General features: G+C 40.8%; 1 protein-coding gene across 2 annotated transcripts in view; it reads left to right on the forward strand.

The window, feature by feature from the left end:
• LOC126416189 (DNA mismatch repair protein Msh6) overlaps window positions 1-26089 on the forward strand; it is a 318808-nt gene that overhangs the window by 288746 nt on the left and 3973 nt on the right. For both annotated transcript variants that reach the window (XM_050083772.1, XM_050083773.1), the window contains 2 exons: window positions 14905-15082; window positions 23717-23868. In XM_050083772.1, coding sequence (XP_049939729.1) covers window positions 14905-15082; window positions 23717-23868 — 330 coding nt within the window. The remainder of the gene's footprint in view (window positions 1-14904; window positions 15083-23716; window positions 23869-26089) is intronic.

Genomic DNA, 26089 nt, shown 5'->3' on the forward strand with positions numbered 1-26089 from the left:
GTCACCTGACCAGAAGTCTTGTTCCTCCTGCCACCGAACTTCACTAATTCCCACTATATCTAACTTCAACCTATCCATTTCCCTTTTTAAATTTTCTAACCTACCTGCCCGATTAAGGGATCTGACATTCCACGCTCCGATCCGTAGAACGCCAGTTTTCTTTCTCCTGATAACGACATCCTCTTGAGTAGTCCCCGCCCGGAGATCCGAATGGGGGACTATTTTACCTCCGGAATATTTTACCCAAGAGGACGCCATCATCATGTAATCATACAGTAAAGCTGCATGCCCTCGGGAAAAATTACGGCTGTAGTTTCCCCTTGCTTTCAGCCGTTCGCAGTACCAGCACAGCAAGGCCGTTTTGCTTATTGTTACAAGGCCAGATCAGTCAATCATCCAGACTGTTGCCCTTGCAACTACTGAAAAGGCTGCTGCCCCTCTTCAGGAACCACACGTTTGTCTGGCCTCTCAACAGATACCCCTCCGTTGTGGTTGCACCTACGGTACGGCTATCTGTATCGCTGAGGCACGCAAGCCTCCCCACCAACGGCAAGGTCCATGGTTCATGGGGGGGGGGGGGGGTTCAAATATTCTGGGTCCCTCTGAGAGTCTGTTGTTGTTGTTGTTGTTGTTGTTGTTGTGGTCTTCAGTCCTGAGACTGGTTTGATACAGCTCTCCATGCTACTCTATCCTGTGCAAGCTTTTTCATCTCCCAGTACCTACTGCAACCTACATTCTTCTGAATCTGCTTAGTGTATTCATTTCTTGGTCTCCCTCTACGATTTTTACCCTCCACGCTGCCCTCCAATACTAAATTGGTGATCCCTTGATGCCTCAGAACATGTCCTACCAACCGATCCCTTCTTCTGGTCAAGTTGTGCCACAAACTTCTCTTCTCCCCAATCCTATTCAATACTTCCTCATTAGTTATGTGATCTACCCATCTAATCTTCAGCATTCTTCTGTAGCACCACATTTCGAAAGCTTCTATTCTCTTCTTGTCCAAACTATTTATCGTCCATGTTTCACTTCCATACATGGCTACACTCCATACAAATACTTTCAGAAATGACTTCCTGACACTTAAATCTATACTCAATGTTAACAAATTTCTCTTCTTCAGAAACGCTTTCCTTGCCATTGCCAGTCTACATTTTATATCCTCTCTACTTCGACCATCATCAGTTATTTTGCTCCCCAAATAGCAAAACTCCTTTACTACTTTAAGTGTCTCATTTCCTAATCTAATTCCCTCAGCATCACCCGACTTAATTAGACTACATTCCATTATCCTTGTTTTGCTTTTGTTGATGTTCATCTTATATCCTCCTTTCAAGACACTGTCCATTCCATTCAACTGCTCTTCCAAGTCCTTTGCTGTCTCTGACAGAATTACAATGTCATCGGCGAACCTCAAAGTTTTTATTTCTTCTCCGTGAATTTTAATACCTACTCCGAATTTTTCTTTTGTTTCCTTTACTGCTTGCTCAATATACAGATTGAATAACATCGGGGAGAGGCTACAACCCTGTCTTACTCCCTTCCCAACCACTGCTTCCCTTTCATGTCCCTCGACTCTTATAACTGCCATCTGGTTTCTGTACAAATTGTAAATAGCCTTTCGCTCCCTGTATTTTACCCCTGCCACCTTTAAAATTTGAAAGAGAGTATTCCAGTCAACATTGTCAAAAGCTTTCTCTAAGTCTACAAATGCTAGAAACGTAGGTTTGCCTTTCCTTAATCTTTCTTCAAAGATAAGTCGTAAGGTCAGTATTGCCTCACGTGTTCCAGTGTTTCTATGGAATCCAAACTGATCCTCCCCGAGGTTGGCTTCTACTAGTTTTTCCATTTGTCTGTAAAGAATTCGTGTTAGTATTTTGCAGCTGTGGCTTATTAAACTGATAGTTCGGTAATTTTCACACCTGTCAACACCTGCTTTCTTTGGGATTGGAATTATTATATTCTTCTTGAAGTCTGAGGGTATTTCGCCTGTCTCATACATCTTGCTCACGAGATGGTAGAGTTTTGTCAGGACTGGCTCTCCCAAGGCCGTCAGTAGTTCCAATGGAATGTTGTCTACTCCGGGGGCCTTGTTTCGACTCAGGTCTTTCAGTGCTCTGTCAAACTCTTCACGCAGTATCATCTCTCCCATTTCATCTTCATCTACATCCTCTTCCATTTCCATAATATTGTCCTCAAGTACATCGCCCTTGTATAGACCCTCTATATACTCCTTCCACCTTTCTGCTTTCCCTTCTTTGCTTAGAACTGGGTTTCCATCTGAGCTCTTGATATTCATACAAGTCATTCTCTTATCTCCAAAGGTCTCTTTAATTTTACTGTAGGCAGTATCTATCTTACCCCTAGTGAGATAGGCCTCTACGTCCTTACATTTGTCCTCTAGCCATCCCTGCTTAGCCATTTTGCACTTCCTGTCGATCTCATTTTTGAGACGTTTGTATTCCTTTTTGCCTGCTTCATTTACTGCATTTTTATATTTTCTCCTTTCATCTATTGAATTCAATATTTCTTCTGTTACCCAAGGATTTCTACTAGCCCTCGTCTTTTTACCTACTTGATCTTCTGCTGCCTTCACTACTTCATCCCTCAAAGCTACCCATTCTTCTTCTACTGTATTTCTGTATCAGCAGTTACATAATTAAAAACACTATATAGCTCTGAGAAATGAGTAGGTATTGTTGAAACTGCTCTGGAACGAAAGTTCCAGCAAGTGTTGCTTCCATGTGGTGGTTTATATCCTGTTTCAGTTAGCAATACAGTTCGTTTTGATGATTTGCTGAAAAATGAATGGAATGCAGTAAGATCACTTACAAACATGTGTGCTTGTCGTATGATTTTGGAGGCATGTAACAGCACCAAATTCAGTTGGTGTGCGTAACAATGAATAAATAAACAGCGAAGAACTACTTCACCATTTGTTGTAGTCCTCTTTCTCTGCCTGCCATCATATGTTTGACTAACCACTTTTCCTTCCACCTTCCATTCTTTCAATACTGCATGAATAATGTTTGACAAACTTTTAGCAGTTTTACCTCCAGAAACATCGTAAAATCCAATGAATCTTTCCTCAATTTTGTCTGCAATACTGTATCTGAATATTTTACTCATTTTGCTCTTGCATGACATGTCTAATGTTTCATCAGCCTGAATCGAAATGAAATTGCAGTTCTGAATTTCAGATTTTGTTTTCTCATTAACTGCCAGAGTTATCATTTCTGTTACATCATTCTGTATATCTGGAGAAGTTTCTTTAAAGGTTGAAGATTATGACAGATGGTCTCAGATTAACTGCTATCCTTGAGCTAGTAAATCCAACAATTCCAGATAGTTACCTTTGTTGCTGTAGAATTCGTCGTCGCGATGGCCGCGAAAGGCTAGATCTTGTTTACAAAGCAATATAATTGCCTGAATAAGACAAGGCAATACTCTCCTGTTGGATGCAACTTGTTCATTGTGCTTCATTGCTGTCAGACAAGCAGCTTCAGAAAGGGCATGCTCAGTTCTACTTTTGCCCAATAACTGAAATGAATCTTTGTTCTGCAGGTGACGTTTTGATATCTGGTGCTTTTGTGCTTTCCTGTCAAAGTTCTTTGTTGTACAAATGCCCTCATTGCACCATTCCTTTCCATCACCAAACAGAAGACATACATAAGAATATAATCTGTTATTAACTGCATTCACAGTCAGCCAAGTATACTTTTCGTACCAGGTTGTCTGAAACGTGCGTTTTTGTTTGGCTTCACTTAAAACTACACTGAGTATAGGAGTAGGTCGTTTGTCCTTCAATTCGCACTTTTTTCGTACGTTAATGTAGAAAAAGGCATTTTTAATAAAAATTCTATAAGGTGTTCAGTTGCTGGCGACACAACGAAAATATGCACTAAAATCACACAAAAATGACTACGAACACAAACCGCGCGACTGTTCACTACCTTGTTAAAAACTAGCATAGTCTCGATACCTGCTAGCAAGTGCAGCGCACCGGCCTTCATGGTCGAGGGGAAGTGGAGAGGGGCCGATAATGCCACTAACGCGCAAGCGCCCACAGCCAGGTAAGGCAAGGGAGACAGAGACTTGAGAGCAGTCGAGTCTCAAGCAGGCAGACACACCAATACTCAGGGTGTGGCGTGGGCTACAAAACTGATGTCTTCGCACATTTAGAGCTCTTATTAGGAAGTTGCATATATTTTTGTTATGAATTACTATTGCATCTTTTTTAAGCACGAATACAGGAGAGACTAAGTCTCAAAGTCTCCCCTCACACTACGCCACTGGTGATGCCACTTTCCTTCTCTCACCAGCAATTAGTGTCAGAAGGGACCACCACCTTAGAAACTAACAGGCTATAACTGATGTTTTTCATACTTATATGCGAGTATTATGAAAATGTGTAGTTTCAGTGATACACTGCACTAATGATCGCTCCAAAACACGTTGTTCAGAGTGTGGTTTATTATGCTACCAGTAGCAGGATGTGCGATTTCGGTCTGTTAAGTTTTTGCCAGTGAGGTTATGAGCACAATGATTAATTCACGTGGTGAAAGTATGTTTTTCTATTATATGATCCAGGGATAAAATTTGTATTTAAGGAAGCAAATATCACCTAATTAATGACAGACAGATTTATGGCTTCACAGCAGCTCACTTTATTCTAAAAATGCTGAAAATAAATGCAGTACTGGCTGGGAATTCAGATAATCAGATTCTAGTACACTTCACTGCTCTCTAAACACTTACCAGTGGATTAGAGAAAGGAAGTAACAATATTCCTGATGACAGTATTATTTCAGATTGAATTTTGCGTTTAATAAAAAAAATATTACAGTATCTTTTAGTGCATTTGCACAGCTTCAAAATTCAGTTTAGGAAAAGTTAAAATTTTGTGGGACAGGTATTTGAGATGCAAGAATGAAAATATTAGATTTTAAATTAGTACTGAGAGCATTTTAAATGATATTTAACATATTGCGCACAAGCTTTGAAACTGTGATTTTTCAGAATGTGGTAGAGACTTAATTATTAGGAAAATGTAATCGACATATGTCAAAGAGTCACTTCTGGTTTTACTTGAACCTGAACTGCATCTTTAATGTGAATTGGATTTTTTAACGGAACTCGAATCACACTCTAGAAGTAGGGGTCTATATTTAACATTGTGCAGGTATACGTCAAGTAACCTTCAATCATTGTCATTCAGTATACGCATGAAAGACAACCATAAAGTTTAGTGTAAGATACTGTGAACACCCAAAGCACTGAAAAGTGGAAACACATATCCATTCACCTACTACCATAAAAATGTAAGTAAGCAGTAATAATAATTTGTAGACAGCTGATATCCACCTACCACAACCCATAAAGATCCACAATAGTAACTTTTAAGCAAAAGATAAGCCAACTTTGTCACTTGAACTAATTATTTTTCCAGGTTATAATTCCACACCTACCTATCGCAATCATGGTGTAATTTCCAGCTGCTTATTGATGGTTGTGGTGCACTGCTTCTAGTATGACTATTTCCTTAGCTTCTCCTGTAACACATTTGCTTCATTTCCTTCTGCTGTCTGTATGCTGCCATCAGACATAAAGGTGTTCACAACCTTTTAAAAGAATAAATGAGAGCGAGCTTTCACTGAAAAATGCTCGGTATACAAGGCAACAGCGGCCTCTAACATTTCTCCTACATTCTCCAAAATCAAGATCATTTCAGGTTTTTCTTCTATGGTTGCAACATTCATTGTCCACTTGCATGTATGTTCTCCAAATGATAGGTAGGTGTGCGGGCATTAAACACTGCGCAAGTATTGTAAAGTTTTGGGTTGCTATCTATTCTACGTTGTAGTTCGTTACACGGCCACGGTGACGCATCAAGTAGTCTCTTGTTCAATATGCCAGAGAAATACAACATTGCGAATTGGGTCTCCAATTAGAAGTTGTGAAATAGTGGCCTGTCCTACCCTCGCAGCATGGAGGTGGGGTCCCCTGCGCTACTGTAAATTTAAGAACCATTGAGTAGCATGTCGTATGTTAAGATTGTGTACCCCTTTATATTCCTCTGATTACAGCTGCATCTGTGGAGAAACAAAGAAAATGCTACAGACAAAACATATGTAGATTTTGCTGTAGAATCGTAATTTGCAATAAAAAATGGGAGGTACTATTGAAGATTTCAAAGTTGCCCCACAACCCACCCACACTTGGGGTGGGATGGGTAGTTGAGTGTGGTATCATTGAATGTCTCCCAGTAAGACAAACAAATTGGAATTATAACCTGTTTTTGGTCTGATGTATAGGTTTAGATATACACTCCTGGAAATTGAAATAAGAACACCGTGAATTCATTGTCCCAGGAAGGGGAAACTTTATTGACACATTCCTGGGGTCAGATACATCACATGATCACACTGACAGAACCACAGGCACATAGACACAGGCAACAGAGCATGCACAATGTCGGCACTAGTACAGTGTATATCCACCTTTCGCAGCAATGCAGGCTGCTATTCTCCCATGGAGACGATCGTAGAGATGCTGGATGTAGTCCTGTGGAACGGCTTGCCATGCCATTTCCACCTGGCGCCTCAGTTGGACCAGTGTTCGTGCTGGACGTGCAGACCGCGTGAGACGACGCTTCATCCAGTCCCAAACATGCTCAATGGGGGACAGATCCGGAGATCTTGCTGGCCAGGGTAGTTGACGTACACCTTCTAGAGCACGTTGGGTGGCACGGGATACATGCGGACGTGCATTGTCCTGTTGGAACAGCAAGTTCCCTTGCCGGTCTAGGAATGGTAGAACGATGGGTTCGATGACGGTTTGGATGTACCGTGCACTATTCAGTGTCCCCTCGATGATCACCAGTGGTGTACGGCCAGTGTAGGAGATCGCTCCCCACACCATGATGCCGGGTGTTGGCCCTGTGTGCCTCGGTCGTATGCAGTCCTGATTGTGGCACTCACCTGCACGGCGCCAAACACGCATACGACCATCATTGGCACCAAGGCAGAAGCGACTCTCATCGCTGACGACGACACGTCTCCATTCGTCCCTCCATTCACGCCTGTCGCGACACCACTGGAGGCGGGCTGCACGATGTTGGGGCGTGAGCGGAAGACGGCCTAACGGTGTGCGGGACCGTAGCCCAGCTTCATGGAGACGGTTGCGAATGGTCCTCGCCGATACCCCAGGAGCAACAGTGTCCCTAATTTGCTGGGAAGTGGCGGTGCGGTCCCCTACGGCACTGCGTAGGATCCTACGGTCTTGGCTTGCATCTGTGCGTCGCTGCGGTCCGGTCCCAGGTCGACGGGCATGTGCACCTTCCGCCGACCACTGGCGACAACATCGATGTACTGTGGAGACCTCACGCCCCACGTGTTGAGCAATTCGGCGGTACATCCACCCGGCCTCCCGCATGCCCACTATACGCCCTCGCTCAAAGTCCGTCAACTGCACATACGGTTCACGTCCACACTGTCGCGGCATGCTACCAGTGTTAAAGACTGCGATGGAGCTCCGTATGTCACGGCAAACTGGCTGACACTGACGGCGGCAGTGCACAAATGCTGCGCAGCTAGCGCCATTCGACGGCCAACACCGCGGTTCCTGGTGTGTCCGCTGTGCCGTGCGTGTGATCATTGCTTGTACAGCCCTCTCGCAGTGTCCGGAGCTAGTATGGTGGGTCTGACACACCGGTGTCAATGTGTTCTTTTTTCCATTTCCAGGAGTGTATTTCAATATATTCAGTTAAAATAAACACACACATGTTGAATGTTAATAAAACTGATGAACTGCAGGGACAGATTCTTGACTGGAAATGGGGGAAGAAAGGTCCTACGAACATCTGTCCTGAACTGGACAGTGTGCGTGCAACAGCAGGTCTTCCTGAAACACATTACAGAACTGTATCACATCCATATCAGAACAGATGTTCATAGTGATCTCCACGGGTTGCAGTGCATGCTGTCACACACTGCTTCATGGGTTGCCGCACCCTTTCGCCACTTATGTGGAGCTTCTATCCTGTAGAACCCGGCCTTCCATATCTAGTGTACGCACGGTCCACCGGCTCCCTGCAGGTCTCTGTCTGAAAGGACCCATACTCACACAAATGCCTAGAAAAAGGGCTTAAAATGTTGTGTGAAGTGGTTCATGCCTGTGAGGGCACTTGTTTTTGTATAGCCGTGCTGCCTCTCGATCATTTCCGTCTGCTTGACCGGACACAAATATCATCTTGGCTTGTTGCCAACACAAATACCAGACCATTCTGCTGTTTATAGTATTATTTGTTTATCACACAGCCTGCAACACACAAGGAACAAACAGCATATGGTCAGAGGAGCTGTCATTCTAGTGTGGCAGAGATCATCTCCATACACAAGTTCATAGGAGTTTTTTCCTCAATTTCCATTTGAGAATCTGTCCCTGCAGTTTGTTTTATTAAAGTTCACCATATACACTGAAGAACCAAGGTAACTGCTTTACCTGCCTAACAATGTGTAGGGCCCTGCAAGCACACAGAAGTGCGCAACATGAAGTGGTGTGGACTCTACTAATGTCTTAAGTAGTTCTGGAGTAAATTGACACCATGAATCCTCCAGGGCTGTCCATAAATCCGCAACAGTACAAGGGGGTGGAGATCTCTTCTGAACAGCATGTTGCAAGGCATCCTAGATAGCTCAATAATGTTTGTGTCTGGGCTGTTTGGTGGCCAGTGGGAGTGTTTAAAATCAGGAGAATGTTCTTGGAGTCAGTCTGTAGCAATTCTGGATGTGTGGGGTCTCGCATTGTCCTGGTGGAATTGCCCAAGTCCATTGGACTGCACAATGGACATGAACGGATGTAGGTGACCAGACAGGATGCTTACGTACATGTCGCCTGTCAGAGTCGTATCTAGACATATCGGGGGTCTTGTACTACTCCAACTGCACACAACCTATGCCATTACAGAGCCCCCACCAGCTTGAACAGTCCCCTGATCACATGCGGGGTCCATGGATTCGTGAGTTGTCTCCATACCCATACGTGTCCATCTGCTAGATACAATTTTAAAAGAGTCTCATCCGACCATACAACATGTTTCCAGTGGTCAACAGTCCAATGTGTGTGTTGACAGGCCCAGGTGATGTGTAAATCTTTGTGTCCTGTAGTCATCAAGGGGACACTAGTGGCTTTGGCTCTGAAAGCTCATATCGATGATGTTTCGTTGAATGGTTCGCACACGGACATATGTAGATGGCCCAGCATTGAAATCTGCAGCAATCTGCAGCAATTTGCAGAAGGGTTGCACTGTCACTTTGAACAATTATCTTCAGTGGTCATTGGTCCCATTCTGGCAGGGTCTTTTTCCGGCCGCAGCGATGTCAGAGGTTTGATGTCTTAACAGATTCCTGGCATTCACGGTGTACTCGTGCGCGCCAACTGTAACACCATTGTAGCAGCAGTAGTCGATCTAACAACTGCTCCAGACACTTGTTGTCTTATTAGGCATTGCCAGCCACAGTGCCATATTCAGTCTGTTTACATCTCTCTTTATTTGAATATGCGTGCCTATACCAGTTTATGTGGCACTTAGTGTATATATTCTTTCCAAATTATGCTTTGCTAGATCTTGTAATTATGTACGACATCAGTAACTGAAAACTGATTACTTTGTAAAGCTACTTAAAAGAATCACTGCTGGCGGTGGCAGTGGTGGTTTTGACGGCAGTGACATCAGTGGTGGTGGTGGTGGTGGTGGTGGTGGTTGGGGAACAGGGATAGAGTTCATCTGGATACAGCTTACATTAAAATAACATTTATTATATAATTTTGCATTTTGAGGTGGAATTTGCATTTATTGCAAATACGTAATTTTTTATGTCCCTATATATTGTTAAGATATGACACCTTCTGTGCGAGAGGAAGACCTTTAATGCTGTGCCATTTTAGCTTTCGTAGCAGAATTTTATGATCTATACTGTCAGAGGCCTTGATAGATGTTGTGTACTACTTCATACACAGCAATACAGAGATGTAGGCTACAGAGTGGTGCGGCAACTGGCGTCGTAGGAAAGCTGGACAGGAGCAGAAATGATTATCAAGCAAGTTAACACAACAAACAAAAATTTGTATTTCCCCAAACTTACGAAGACTCGACACAAGTAATGCAGTGTGACACAAGAGTCCAGCTATCTCAGTCTGGACAAGTATGAGGCTCTCTGTAGAAAGGCACAAACTGTGGAGTTGGAGACAGACACAACTAGGTGGCATCTGCGCAGCAAACTGGCTCAAAGTGTGAGTGGGCCGAGTCAATGCGACCGACAATCCTATATTGCAGCAGCAGAGTACACTTGTAGACTAGAGTTGCTGGATATGTGGCTCAATTGATGTGCTCCATTGGGACTGGCAGATCTTCCACGACAGCTATCAGCGTTGGTCGGAATCTTAAAATTGCTTTGCCAACTGTGATATGCCAGTAGGGATGGTATCGATACATGATATCACAGCAAGAAAACAGAAAGTACCATTACAGTATCATTTGTTGTTTAGTCCCACTAAGATTGAGATTGTGGAGGATGCAATATCTGTTTTCAGAATAAGTAGACTTTACAGAAGCAAAAGTGAAATGTTGTTACCATATATAGCTTACTTTATATTCTGATCACCAAGTCAGACTACCAGTGTGTGTCCACAGATTTGGCATCTGATATGTGACAACACCTGTTGTGTAGGCTGAACCAGGTTAGTACAAAAGCAGTAGATTGTGCCACCCGACTCAATGGGATGATGTGTTTAATGGGTGGTGGGGTGTGCACCACTGTTGCAGCCCTCAGAAGACTTAAGTCAAACTGTCTGAACATAGTGTACTGTAACATTCTTCATGTTAGTATAATCAAACAATGGAAACTCCAGGATGGAATTAACAATATTAGAGAAAGAGAGTTTCTATTCACAATATAGCGGAGATGCTGAGTCGCTGATACGCACTACAAAAAGATTCACACAATTAAAGGTTTCAGCTGTTAAGACCTTCGTCAGCAATAGACACATACACACATGCACGCACACACTCACACAAATGCAACTCGCACACACGGCTGCAGTCTCGGGCAACTGAAACCACACTGCGAACAGCAGTTTAGATAGAGGTCAGGAGACAGGTGGGGAGGGGGGGAGAGAAGTAGTAGGAAGGAGAGAAATAAAAAGACTGGGTGTAGCAGTGAAATGATGGCTGTGTGGTGCTGAAATGGGAACAGGGAGAGGGCTGGATGGATGAGGACAGAGATTAACAAAGGTTTTGGCCAGGAGGGTTATGGGAACCTAGGCTGTATTGCAAGGAACTTCCCACGTCCGCAATTCATAAAAGCTGGTGTTGGTGGTAATGATCCATATGGCACAGGCTGTGAAGCAGTCATTGCAATGAGGGATATCATGTTTGGCAGCGTATTCAGCAACAGCAACTTGTTTCTTGGCCACAATTTGTCGGTGGCTATTCATGCGGACAGACAGCTTGTTGTCTACATAGAATGCAGCACAGTGGTTGCAGCTTAGCTTGTAAATCACGTGACTGGCTTCACATGTAGCCCTGCATTTGATGGGATAGGTGATGTTGGTGACCGAACTGGAGTAGGTGGTGGTAGGAGGAAGTTTGGGACAGGTCTTGCATCTAGGTCTATTACAGGGGTATGAGCCATGAGGTAAGGGATTGGGAGCAGGGGTTGTGTAAGGCTGGACGAGTATATTTTGTAGGTTAGGAGTAAGGTGGAATACCACTGTAGGAGGGGTGGGAAGGATAGTGTACAGGACATTCCTCATTTCAGGGCATGACGAGAGGTAATTGAAACCCTTGCGGAGAATGTAATTCAGTTGTTACAGTCCTGGATGATACCGGGTTACGAGGGGAATTCTCCTTTGTGGCTGGACTTTTGGGAGGTGGTGGGAGACTGGAAAGATAGGACTGGGAAGATTTGTTTTTGTACAAGGTTGTTAATATAATTGTGTAGGCTTCTGTGGCCTGAGTCAGTCAACATAAAAGTTTTCTGAGTATGGTACCGTATTGTATTGTATAAAACTACTGTTGGAGAAAACAAGCGTTTCAGCCACGGTTGCAGTGGCATACGAGTAGACCCACAAAAGGTCGCTGCAACCATGGCCGAAACATTAGAGTTTTCTCCAGCTGTAGTTTTATACAATATGACATGGTACCATACCCAGAAAACTTTTATATTAATTCTTCATGTTAATAATGATGTGAGAACAAATTAATAAAAATCCAAATTTCTAGGTTATTGATCGCATGTACTTCTGGTTTTTAATGAAGCTTATTTGCAGTACAGATTACAAATATTTTAGAACAGGTAATTCTACATCAACAGTTAATACTTGGTGGGTGTCATTATTTGTGGCTAATTATTCTCCAAATCCAGTGGGTGTTATTATTGGTCGCTAATTCTCCAAATCCAGTCATTGCATTTGCCTGAGTTCATGATGGGAATTATTCTAGCATCTAGATTTGCCTTTTGAGAATATTTCACACAATAAGTAGTCAGATTTCATTGATAGCTAATTTGTGCAGTTGATTCATAAAACAACTTCTGAACTGCATTTTGGCAAGATATTGCTTTCAAAACTACAACTTCCAAACACGACAGCCACTCCAAAATATCGCTCACTCCAACTGCTACCATATTGCTACATATATTACTGTTTGGACACAGCTGCCTGAACTTACACTGCCTGATGAGAAAAAGGGAAGCATTCAAAAGGTGTGGACAGCTGGCAATGTCACTTTATACATGTGCACATCATTGGTGGGTATGTAAATGATTAGAGCTGCAATTCTCTGAGACAGAAAGAATGTACACCAGAATGCATTAGCTTTCTTCATTTGTGTTATTGTTATCAGACCTGGTAGAGAACAGCATCACATTTCAAGTGATTCCTGTGAAGAGAATGTTGATACTAGATACTTGTATGACACAACATTATCAACAACAGCCAGGAAATTGGCTGCATTGTTGGTTTCTATTTGGCCAGCAGTTCAAACTGTGCAGCACCCACATTTTTAGATGTGACAGTGATCTGATGTCAGACCACATGGGGACGAGAGAGCAGCCGTACTTGTAAAGATTCCAGTAATTCATTGCTGACCGCCAGTAGGGAAGATTAACGTGTTGATCAGGCTAGAAACAAGTGGGATAGAGAATTATTGTTCCATGCTTAGGCTGTTGTTAACAGCACAGAGTGGTGCTGTAACAGGGAAGAATGGATTGTCAGTGGATGGCAATAAATTTTGTTCAGCAATGAAGTCTGGTTCTGTGTACCCCAGATGACGACTGTCAGCGAGTGTGCGATGACAGGGAGAAGTTCCATTCTGTGATTGTGCTGGAGAGGCACAGCTACGTTACTCCTGGCGTCACAGCGTGGGGAGCCGTCAGGTATGGCTTCACATCACAGTTGGTAGTGATTGCGGGAATTCTTAATGGCACAACGGTACATCACTGGCATTTTGCGTCCTCATATGTTACCTCTTGTGTGACAGTATTGCGCTGCCATTTTTCGACAGGACAGTGCCTGCCCTTTCGTGCTGTATGTCTCTATGACATTGAGGGACTCTCGTAATCACCAGATTTGTCCCAGATAGTACACGTGTGGGACGACATCAGATGTCAGCTCTGTCCCGGGACCAGTATCTGGTATGTCAGGCACCGTTTAAAGCATCCGATGGGAGCCAGCTGGCCTGTGGTGAGGATGCAGCAGTTTTATGACACCCTTAGCAACTTAATAACTGCACCTATCCAGACCAGAAGGGGTGCAGCATCCTACTGATAAGTGGGCTTGTACTGCCAAGTCCTTAGTAAATTTAACTCAATGTTATAATCACTCAAATAATATCACATATTCCCTCAATCTGTGAAATTTGATTTCCTTTTCTCCTTCTGGATGCATAACTCTCTCTGTCAGGGGCAGTTTATATGTCTTAAGTGACTTACAATTACACACAGTTCTTAATTGTTAGTTTTAACAAATTCACGTGTGTTCAGCTCCAAAAATGACTTCATAACTATACTTAACAATTACTATTACATTTAATTTTAGACACAGTTAATTTGGGCTTTCACTTGTTTTCGATTGTGACAGTTTCCTTAGACATTTCATATCACTTTATACGAATTGCTTTTTCAGTTCTACCGATTATTATAAATATGGCCTTTGTTTACATCACAAACAATTATAGATATCATTTTACATAGAACTGAACAAAGATTCTACTAAAGTAATTTCCATGTATTATGTTAAATATTATTAATAGTAATTAACGTAAGTCGAAAACAAAAATTTGATGATATGCAATATATACACTATGGAACTAAAGTGCATTGTGTTGCTTAGCAGTCCAACATATCCTGTATAGCAATATGCTAGCCTCAGTCTGTTACATTACAGTATGCACTATCACATATTGTAGTGCTCCACTGTGATACGGATGGCTTTAACAGACCACTGGGTTATGCCACCTCTTTGCTCGCATGCTCATTTCTGTTGTACATATTCATTTGGCCCATTTTTCCTGGGTTGTGCAATCTTCACAAATTTGAGTGTATTTAATTTTTGTATAGTGCTTTCTCATTTGGATTGAGTTACAAAATAACAAAATGTTGTGTGTCATGGTGTGTAAAGAGGAGGAAATTGTTCTTGTCTTGCCCTGCCCTGCCCCCCCCCCCCCCCCCTTTCCCTATTCTTCTTCTTCTTCTTCTTCTTCTTCTTCCTTTTTATCCACAAAAGTTGAACTTCTAAAAATTGTTCAGCACAGCATAGTGTTTGAGATATAAGGAGAAACATTACAAAGCCGACTTCATTTCAATTAAGAATTCTTACCAGTTTTTTTGTGTTTTGCTTTTCCAGGGCTGCCACGTTCCAGCTGCCTCGTTTGAGCTTACATTGGTTGACAGAATTTTCACAAGGATAGGTGCGAGAGATGATGCAATGGCCGGAGAGAGCACATTTTACATTGAGCTGAGCGAAACTGCGACTATCTGTGCACATGCTACAGAGCATTCACTGGTACTCGTCGACGAACTGGGTTTGTATGACTTGCAATAAATGTATTAGATAAAATTTTAAACATGAGTCTGCCCAAAGAATGTCTTATTTACATATGCATTTGTTCCGTACCATCTGCTTGTGGTAGAGGATACATCATCATGTACTGTTACACACACACACACACACACACACACACACACACACACACACACACACACACACACACAGAGTACTAATACTACTACTATTATCCCCTCCCTTCCAGTTCAAAATGGTTCACCAAAACTACTACTGTCTGTAGGACTGTACACACTTGATTTTTCTCTGTTTTTAGTAGTGTGGTTATTTGGGAGTATATGTACGGGGATGAAGTAAAGTTTAACTCTTCTTGGAACATGTACCCTCCAAATTTCAATAGTAAGCTTTTCCAGAATACCCAATTCCTTTGCTTTCCTACATACATTCTCTGCAAACCACTGTGAAATGCATGGTGTAGGCTTCGTAGCCAGATCTATAAAATATATACATCTCCCCTTTTCAATAAATCTCTCCCCCAAAACTGGCAACAGTCATGTTTCTGTCTTGTACCTGCGTTCCATATGCAACCAAATTGGTCCAAATCCAAATTCTCCCCCATTACCTTCTCCAATCTTTCATAAATGATTCATAATATAACTTTGGCTGCACATGCAATGATAGCTAATTGTCCTGTGCCAACTGCACTTCTTGGTTCATGGTTTCTTTGTTGTTGAAATCATTACTGTTGTCAAAAAGTTCTCTGGCCATTCACCGCTGTCATATATTTTGTTGAATAACATCAATATTTCTCTTATTCCTTCTTACTTGACATTTTACTATTTCTCCCAGTTTAGTATCTGTACCTACTGCTTTACGATTTTTTATTGCAACTTTTGCACTTTTACTACTTATGTTATGATTGGTGGTCCTTTCTCATCATACACACTGTTCTAGAATTCAAGTTCCGGAGTTGTTGGTTTGTGATGTGTGTCATGTAGCTCTTTTAAATAGTCTTTCCATCCGTGGAGGATGCCGTCGTGGTCCTTGTATGCTATATTTTTGACTTTACTGAGAATTTCCGTACTAGTGCCACATCATCTGTTTTGTTTCCATTTTGTTTTCTCTTTTTCTTCTCCTCCTTCTTATCCTTTCTGCATTGTTGTGTATTGTAAATCATATATTTCCTTCCTCTCCAGTTCTTCAGTTCTGTCACACCCTTCTTTTAGCCATTTCTTCCTGTCATGCTGTTTCTCTAATACCGCCTATGATATTTGTTTCTTGTATCTTCATTGTTCTTGGTTTTTTTAATTTTCATCTTCCTCCATCTAGGAAATCTTTTTTTTTTTTTTTTTTTTTTTTTTTTTTTTTTTTTTTTTTTTTTTTTTTTTTTTTTAGATTATACCAGTACTCCTTGGCATTATCGTTTGTTATCGTTTGGTTCTTTGACCTGAAATGTGGTGTCATTTCTGCAATTGTCTCTCTCTCCCTGATCTTATCTTCTCTAGCTCCCACTTCTTCATCAGAGTGACATTCTCCAGCCCCCCTTTTTTCAAAAGTAAATTGTCATTAGTAATGTTTGTATCTGATAATGTTGCACCTTCTTTATACCATCTCTGGATTTCCATCAGTGTAAAATCAGTTTGGATTCGGTATTTATCGTCTGGTGATTTCCAGGTGTAGATCTTCCTCCTGTGATTTTTGAACCATATATTTGTCACTACTAACTGCCTTACCGTGCAGAAGTCAGTAAACCAGTCACCTCTATCATTCCTCCCCCTAAGAATATGACAGCCTATTATGCTTACGTTCTTCCCTTGTCTCACAATGGCATTCTAGTTCTCCATTACTATTTTGTAGCACCTTGATTTTTCTCCATGATTCCCTCTGTTATGTTACATGTTTCCCCTGTGAACTGGTCGTCAAAGTCCTGAAGTTGGCATACACCTGGATAATCAGAATGTTCTGTATTCCTTTCAGTCTTACACTGATAACCCCATTATTTGCATAGTCTACATTTTCCACACATTTAGCCATTTCCTTTGTCATAATCACCTCTGCTCTATTCTATCCTTTTATTTGTCCTGGGGAGTTGTACATTATGTATTCATCTTACTGCAATTCTGTGCCTCCATTCCATCTTACCTCAGCAGCCCCTAACAGGGTCATATTATTCTTTTCAATCTTGTTTTTAAGGATTTCTAGTTTTTCTCCGTTAGCGGTGTTAGACATTCCAAGTACTAATCCTTGTTTTGATTTCCATCTCTAATGTCCTCACCATTAATGGGATGTTAAACTCTATATCATCCTTCTTCTTAACATATAGTGTCTCCTTTTAAAGTTGCTCCACACCACATCCCATACCCATCTCCCCATAGATCCAAACATGGGACTTGCTTTCATCTGGTTATTGATTAACTTGAGAGGAAGCCATATTTTGCATGTAAAATGAAGACTGCATTATGCAGGGAAAATAATTTGCAGTGCTAGTCCTTTACTTTCGGCAATTCTGGAAGTCACTCCAAACATGGGATACAGGCGCCTTTTGCACCTGCTCTGGACCAGATGCTGCATTGCCTATTAGTCCACAGGAGATATTTCATTTCCCTCCTGCCACCCTTTTTTGGGAAGCATTCCCCAATTTTTAGTTATTTACTCGTTGCAGAGATCAGATTCATAAAAAATGTTATGTTGTTGAACATGTCAACAGAAGAGACAGAGAAAGTTGTATACAACTAAATAAAAAGTATTTAAAGTTCTCTATGGTGTAGAAGGAATCGTTGAGAAGAAAGCTCTTTAATCTGGATTAGAAAACACTTCGGCTGTTTGTCAGACATTCTATTTCCGTGGGTAGAATTTGAAACAGTTTTATAGCTGTGTATTTCACCCCTTTCTGTGCCAAGATTAGATTCATTAAGGATACAGCAGATTAATTTTGCTTCTAGTGTTGTACTTATGAATATCTGTTACTTTCAAAATTAGATGGATTGTTGGTAATAAATTTTATAAGTGAATAAAGATACTGTGACACTGTGGTTAATATTCCAAGCTGCTTAAAGGGATACCTGCAAGATGTACATGTGTGGATGACTCACAATTCTAATTACTTTTTGCTCAAGTGAGGAGTTACTCAGAATATTATCCTGTTTGTGAATAAAAGTATGCAGAGTATCTCAGCTTACTGACTTCTATATCCCCAAAGTTGGCAGTTATTCTTATGGCAAAAGTAGTCAAACCTATAAGCGTTTTAGGAGGTCTAGTAGATGGTTTTTCCAGTTTGTTTTCAACAATATGGATGCCGAAGAACTTAGAATTTTCTACCCTATTTCTTCTATCTTGTTGGTATAGTAGGTTAAAAGGAGGTGAAATACTTTTGACAGCACAAAACTGGGTAAGCTGTGTTTTTTCAAATTTGAAATATAGCCAATTTGTGCAAAACCATTCAGTAACTTTCAGAAAAACAGCATTTACTATTTGATGAGTCTGTGTTCAGCTTTATAACAATGCTTGTGTTGTCGTCAAACAAGATTTATTCTGCTTCCTGTTTTAAATAAAATGGTAGACCTACAAAAGCGACTGATCGAGGGGCAGAATCATCAGGCCCATGTCTGAGAACAAGCGTCTTGGAAACAGTGAAGCTTTTCCACAGTCCCATGCTGTGAGCACAGCTGGAAAATGGTTAAAAGATGGTGACATTATGAGTGGACGACAGGATTTTGGACGTCAGAACCTCCTCACAGAACGTAGAGCCTGACACTCACCTGCTCTGTAAAGCAGGATAGGCAGCGATCTGTGGTACATATAACAACAGATTACAGTGCCGGTCCAGGCACAAGTGTTTCAAACGGCACTGTACACACACTTTGTCGAACATCGGTCTCTACTGCTGACGACCTGTGCGTGTTTCTGTGCCAATCGAATGATATCATGGATTAGATTTTCAGCGGACAAAGGATCGTCGAGATTAGACTAAGAGTCAATCTGATTAGATGATTCACATTTCTTCTTAGACCAGGATGATGCGCAGATAACTATTCATTCATGTGAATGGCTGCTCAAAACGAGCACCATATGCAGGCCATTGAGTGCAGAATTAAGTTATAACGAACATTTGTGTGGTCTTCTGTAGGACTTGTAGTAGTAATCAAAGACATCACTACAGCTGTGGGCTAAGTGGACAGTATTGTAGACCATGTGCAACCTTCGTGCTCAGCATGTTACCTGACAGCAAAGGCATCTTTCAACTGGATACCTGTCGGAGTTATGAGGCTGAGGTTGTGCGACAGTGGTTTGAGGGGCACAATAGTGAATTCACATTGACACCTCGGGCACCAAACTCGCCTGATCTGGACCTGATTGGACCCACACGGTACATTATCGGATGCCAGCACTGCTCACGACCCACCTGCCTGTAATTTGTGGGAATCGTAAAGCTGCTGTACTGCATCGTACAGGCAGGCCACCGTGTTGTTGAGCAGGCAGTCGTAATGTTTTGGCTCATTGATGTGTCTGAGATTCCATGGACAATGTCTGTTGTGGGTACAGAAGATGCAGGTCCACAGTGGCTAATATTTGAGTTGTCTGTCCTTCAAGTCAACAAGTAATCGGGTGTATTTGCTCTGTTGTTTCAGCAGATATTTGAATTTTACTTTTTGCAATGTGTAGCTGCAATCAGCCCAAACAGATACTGCTCACCATGCCTTTCACACAATGCCCATTGTTGATGGAAAGCACCATTTGGTTTCTTGTTATGAACAAAATGTTTAAAGTGGAATTTTTCATGCTCGTTTGATTGAGCAGTCTCGGATTAGTCTTCTGTGATATTAGTTTTCTCTGTGTGTATTAACAGGGATAATAAAAAGTAAAGAGTGACAAGTACTCCAGCAGTAACTAAGCAACACTGCTTTGTGGCGGTAGCAGTTGACGCATGCCAGGGTGGTCCCATCCGTGCTAGAGTAATGGTTATTCTTGTTATTTTACTGTTCCTGTTAATACTTCGCAATAAAACGAGTATCTCACTAGACTGCTCTATTGAATGGGCGTATAAAATCCCACTTTAGAAATCATTTTGTTTCTAACTGGAAACAATTTGGTGCATCACGTAAAAGATGTGATGGGCAATGTTTGTTTGAGCTGACTCCAGCTACACATTGCTAAAATGAAATTGCAGATTCTTCTGAAGCAATGGAGAAGCCTTATGCCTCTTAGGAGGGACACACTTTACATATGTTAAGGACGTTGATAAAAAGAAGTATGAATTCAGTCAAGATTACAGTATACTTTAATGGATTTAAGAATAAAATAAAACCTGTGCTATTATTAATAGGCAATATTTATAGAAGTGGATGAGACAGTGTGGTTCCTGTAACAAACTGATGAATTTAATAAAATCCTGCACTTCTAGCTCAAAATATACAATTAAAGTTGCAAACAAACTCTTGTGAAGATTTTGAAGTCAAACCTAGGATTTCACTGCCTCCAATGTTATTTAATATCATAATTAGCCAAGTAATTGAAAAATAAAATTATTACAAAATGGAACACAACTGAAGAGCATATTTTGAAAACATTGTTCTATTAGCTAACAATGAAAATTAATTTAAAGCTCTCAAAGAACACAGAAATGTACTACAAACTAATAACACACCTTTCACAAAGACCAATGAATTTTTTTATCTTGTCAGCCTACTAACCTCTCACAACTCCATTTAAGCCTAACAGAAACCATGCATTCGGAAGGCTAACAGATGTGGTCATTGTCTTACAAGAGTCGTCAAAAGGAAGTTAGTTTCTATGAAATTTAAATTGTACATATGTAAATCATTAATTGTACCAGTCTTAATTTAAAGATTTGAGTAGACTTTCGCCTCTCACCCCCAGCTAGAAAAGGGAGGGAGGGCAGCAGCAGGGGGGGGGGGGGGGAGGAGAGTTGAGTATATTTTAGTGTAAAACAATTGAACCTATTAGGGACAGCAGTACTAATGACTGGAAAATACTACTTGATGATGAAATTTACAATTTACAGTGAACAAGATACTGGACACATGATTAGAGCACCGTCAGACAAAGTCAGTAACACAATATTGAGACCAGAAAATTACTCGCAAGGACAGTGCAAAGTAGCTCCAAATTGTATTTTCTGCACCAGAGAGACTTCATGGCTTGCAAAACTTAATAATAATAATAATAATAACAATTGGCTAAGTGCAACTAGGACTCATTCTCTGAGGGTTACATTCAAATTTAATTATTTATTAAACAGTTCATCCATCCAAGGACTGGGTGTTTGTGTTGGAATTTCATCATCATTCATGAAAGTGGCAAGATTGGACTGAGCAAATGTTGGGAATTTGTATGGGCACTGATAACTGCACAGTTGAACGCCCCACAAACCAAACATGATCATCCGTCCCGGGTCTCAAAAATCTCGACAATTTTTCAGTGGTACTGACATTTGATACTGGCAAGATATTGGTACCAGAAATTAAAAGACTTTCGAGAATGTTTTAATTTCAAATTTGAAGTTGCTAACAAAGGACAATTTTTTGTTTTTTTTATGTGGTATAATTACCAATTTTTGGATTTTTAAAATTTCATTCTTCCATGAAATCTTGCTCTAGCCAAAATTCATGATTCTAGGTCAACGTGAAGGTATTCTACAGATTTTGATGAGTTCGTATCAAAATATGTCACATAAATGGCCATATCTTTTGATTGCATTGACTTGGAAGCTTCAGTTTTTTTTTCCACCACAGCCAGGGGCCATAGACCTTAGTGTGTGACACAAATTTCAACTTGATACATATATCATTTGTTGAAGAAAAGGACATTTAATGGACGGACGGACAGACACGGACGGATGGACAGCAAAGTGAACCTATAAGGATTCTGTTAACACTTGACCTTGCCTTAACAGAAGGTCTGGGCAGTTCAGTAGGATGAGATGCGGAAAATTACCTAATCATCATCAGACAGCTGCTTTTCCTAGTCGCAGCAACATCTGTTACTGCACATTATTACAGTTAACAGGCCATCATGTTCGTATAGTAGTCATTGGCAACATCTGTGTTGGATCTGGAATGGTGTCACCACTCAGTTGAAAAGAAATACAACACAGCTCAGTACAATGGAGGACACACAGCATCCGACCATGGCTGCCACACACTATATTGTTTGCCGGCAGGGGTTGGCAGCTAGTGGAACAGAGGTTCAAATGAGCTTCGAGAATTAATAGCATGTGTGAGGTGAATGAATGACTCTTAAGCTGAAATATTTCTTTCTGTCTGAACTTGATTGCCACAAAATGTTATCCCATATGACTTCAAGCAATGAGGGCATGTGAAGAATACAATTTTAGCTTATTAGTGCTGTTTAATGACTTCCACGTTTTTGCACCAGCAGCACAGTAAATCAGCTCACCTATGAGATTTGTGGTCAATAACGGTAAGCATTTTGAACGTATATGTTCAGTAAGCTTCAGCTTTAAAACACAGTTTGAAGACTTTTCTTCTGGTAAACTTCTTGTCCACGCATAAGTACCTATATATAGTTTTCTTGCGGGATTATACATCATTTAAATGAATGGAATGCAGACAATGTTGCTCAGATTCACTTGATTTTGTTGTTGTAATTGTAAGTCAATAAAGTGTGTTCTAAGGTTAAGCATACATTGGTCTTGTGAAGTTACACGTAGTGTTAACTCATCTGATCCATCTGTTCTAATTTGGGTGATATATGGTGTTCTGAATCATTCAAAGAGAGTGCTACTTTAAAGAGGCTGATACATCTTTTCTTCTGTAAGCATTGTTTAGAATGGTAAAATGAAGTAAATTCTTGTCTTGTCAGTGTGGTTTTCATTCTTTTATTCCGTGATTATACAGTCCCACGTTTTAATACTAGCCGGCCGAAGTGGCCGTGCGGTTAAAGGCGCTGCAGTCTGGAACCGCAAGACCGCTACGGTCGCAGGTTCGAATCCTGCCTCGGGCATGGATGTTTGTGATGTCCTTAGGTTAGTTAGGTTTAACTAGTTCTAAGTTCTAGGGGACTAATGACCTCAGCAGTTGAGTCCCATAGTCCTCAGTGCCATTTTGTTTTAATACTACTATTCCCCACCCTCACCCAATTAAAGAGCCTGAATATGTTGTAATCAGAGAATGGGAAATCCAGGATGGAGTAATGACAATATTATAAAAAGGATAGTTGCTACTCACCATATAGCAGAGGTGTTGAGCCACAGGTAGGCACAATGTAAGACTGTCAAACAAAGCTTTTCACCAAACTTCATTTTACCATTCTAAACAATGCTTACAGAAGAAAAGATATATCAGCCTCTTTAAAGTAGCACTCTCTTTGAATGATTCAGAACACCTCTCTCTCTCTCTCTCTCTCTCTCTCTCTCTCTCTCTCTCTCTCTCTCACACACACACACACACACACACACACACACACACACATGGGTGGGTGGGTGTGTTGAAGGCCTGTTTGGCCAAAGCTTTGCTTGACCGTCTTTTTATTGTGCAATACGCTGACTAGCAACTATCCTTTTCATAATAGGGGATATATATTCTATGACCCAATGTCAATGACCCAGAGGTCCAATATAAATAAAAACTGTTTCTTTCTTCCTGCATTTATATTTGAACATTTTATTTTCCAGGTCGAGGTACATCTACTTATGATGGGTGTGCAGTGGCATGTGCTGTCATAAATAGACTGAGGAAAATGAAATGCCGAACAATTTTCTCAACACATTATCATCTTTTGGTTGACAGTTTCAAGGATATGTCTGATATTTATTTCGCACACATGGTAAGTGAGCACTACCTTTTTGCAGTCATGTTATTAAATAGTTGTTGAACTTATTGTTTCCCCATCAAAGTTTGTTTTGCCTTGTATGCAAAGGCAGTATGTACAGTAAAACTTCGTTTATACGTTTTTCAATGGACTACAAAAAAAAAAGCAGAAGTGTGAAAAATAAATATATATCAAATATAGCACCATACTATCAAATTAATTGGTAAACAAAAATGAAAAATCCAGTAAATTAAAAAGAAAAACATTCTACAAAAGTTACATAGGCTTACTAGGTACCATACTTAACAAAGATATAAAGAAAAATGTAAACCTCTACACAGAAGAAAATGTCATTTCGTAAAAGAAGTGCATAATTTTTGCTTGTTTTTTCTTTTGACGCAGCAATAGCATACACTGTACCCTCAGAATGGGATAACTCTGTCATTATTTCGTCAGAAACATTGTGGCGCATCACAAATTGTTTAAGTAATCCTAACGTGTTTACTGCATTGTTAAATGTCACGGCTGAGGCTCTTCTGTATCATCCTCATTGTGAGTTTCTTCCTCATCCATGTCCCGCAATGCACATTGAACCAGCTCAGTGATAGTCATGGGTTCTGTACTGACAAGGTTTTCATCAACGTTCACGTAATCCTCAAGTGATGCCTGCTCTTCTAGTCGATTCCATTCTTCTTCATTATGTGAAATATCGTCAGTATGATCATTTCCACCCTGATCATGGACTACATTTCCAAATCCGGCTTTTCGTAAACAGTTCCGCATAGTATCGTCTGAAACTCTGTGCTATGAAGCTGCAGTGTAGTGCATTGCCTGTCGGTAGAAACAAATTTTGTGGGAAATGTAACAATATTCTTAAAACAATGGGGCTTCGCAAATTTCCTGATCGTGAGGGAAGCTTTTCCTTCCCGTCACATTATACTGTACTTTCCAGTACTGTACAGTCTCTGAATAACATCTGGTTTTTGTGACACCCTATTATTCCAGTTTATACTGTTGTTGCGTATCTGTCAATCTATAAAACCAGTCTCAAGTCTGTCACATTAAAAATTAAATGTTAGTTGGATTCAGATGCTTGCGACAAAGTGATTTTCTAGTTGGCAGCTTGCTGCCGTGTTAATAAATGAAGCTTAGGTCCGTATTATACTATCAAATTTTCTTTGACAATGGTCTTCGACGGGGCGCAGAAGGGGGTATTACACTGTCATCAAATATTTCGTCAAAGTTCCTTCATAATGGCCGACGACAACTTAATACTATTCTCTACAGTTCAGTTTTACTTCTGGCATTGGTGGTGTAGTGTGCTGAAGTTGGCAACACCATCTTCATATAATGCAGATGTTTTTTAATGAAATGTTCATTTTACAAGTATAACTAATTTACTGAGTGGACGAGAGTACATGCAAGAATCTGTCAACCATAGAGCAAGAACAAATTTAATTATTTACTTTGTGGTGATATGAATTTCCAGAAATGAATGGTCGTTGCCAACATCGACACACTAGGCCACCGATGCCATAAGTAAAATTATGCTGGGTCCACAATGGCGTGTGCTGCAATTGCATTGTCATTGCATTTGCAAGAGAAGCAGAAGAAAAGGAAACTTACTTGGGTGAAACCGTAGACTTCATGGCAAAATGCAAAAGATGTACAACAAAATTGGCTATGGGAGCTACAAGTTGAGTACGTTAAGTCGCATGAAAATCCCTTTGGGAATGGTCGAGAGTACATTTCAGTATGTGCTCGAGAAAGTGGCTCCTCATATTATGAACCTGAACACACTCCTCAGAAATGCTACATACACAAAAGACAGATTTACCATAATACTGTGATTTCTAGCTACTCTAGTTTACAGTACCACTCTAATGCTGTAGTGCACATTGACGAAAATAATACCAGAAATGTTTGGTGCTATTTATAACCCACTGAAGGAGGAATATGTGAAGGCAAATAAATTAATACTTACTGCAGTCATGAAAAATTTTTATTTGCACAGAAGTTGTAGACTTTTTCCTTTATATTGTCGGGGGTACAGCCTGGCCGTACTTCATGGCTAATAGCAGTACAAACTATTTTTTTTTTTTTTCTTCCTATCATGTTTTTTTATTCGGGATGTTGTAAGGTACACAGTGCTTCATCTGCCTCGAATATTTCTATCAATTTCATTATATATGCTAAGCACCATGTAAATTTGGGAGTCATACTGATAAACATCGTG

The sequence above is a fragment of the Schistocerca serialis genome, chromosome 8, assembly GCF_023864345.2.
Source record: "Schistocerca serialis cubense isolate TAMUIC-IGC-003099 chromosome 8, iqSchSeri2.2, whole genome shotgun sequence".
Taxonomy (NCBI): Eukaryota; Metazoa; Arthropoda; class Insecta; order Orthoptera; family Acrididae; genus Schistocerca; species Schistocerca serialis.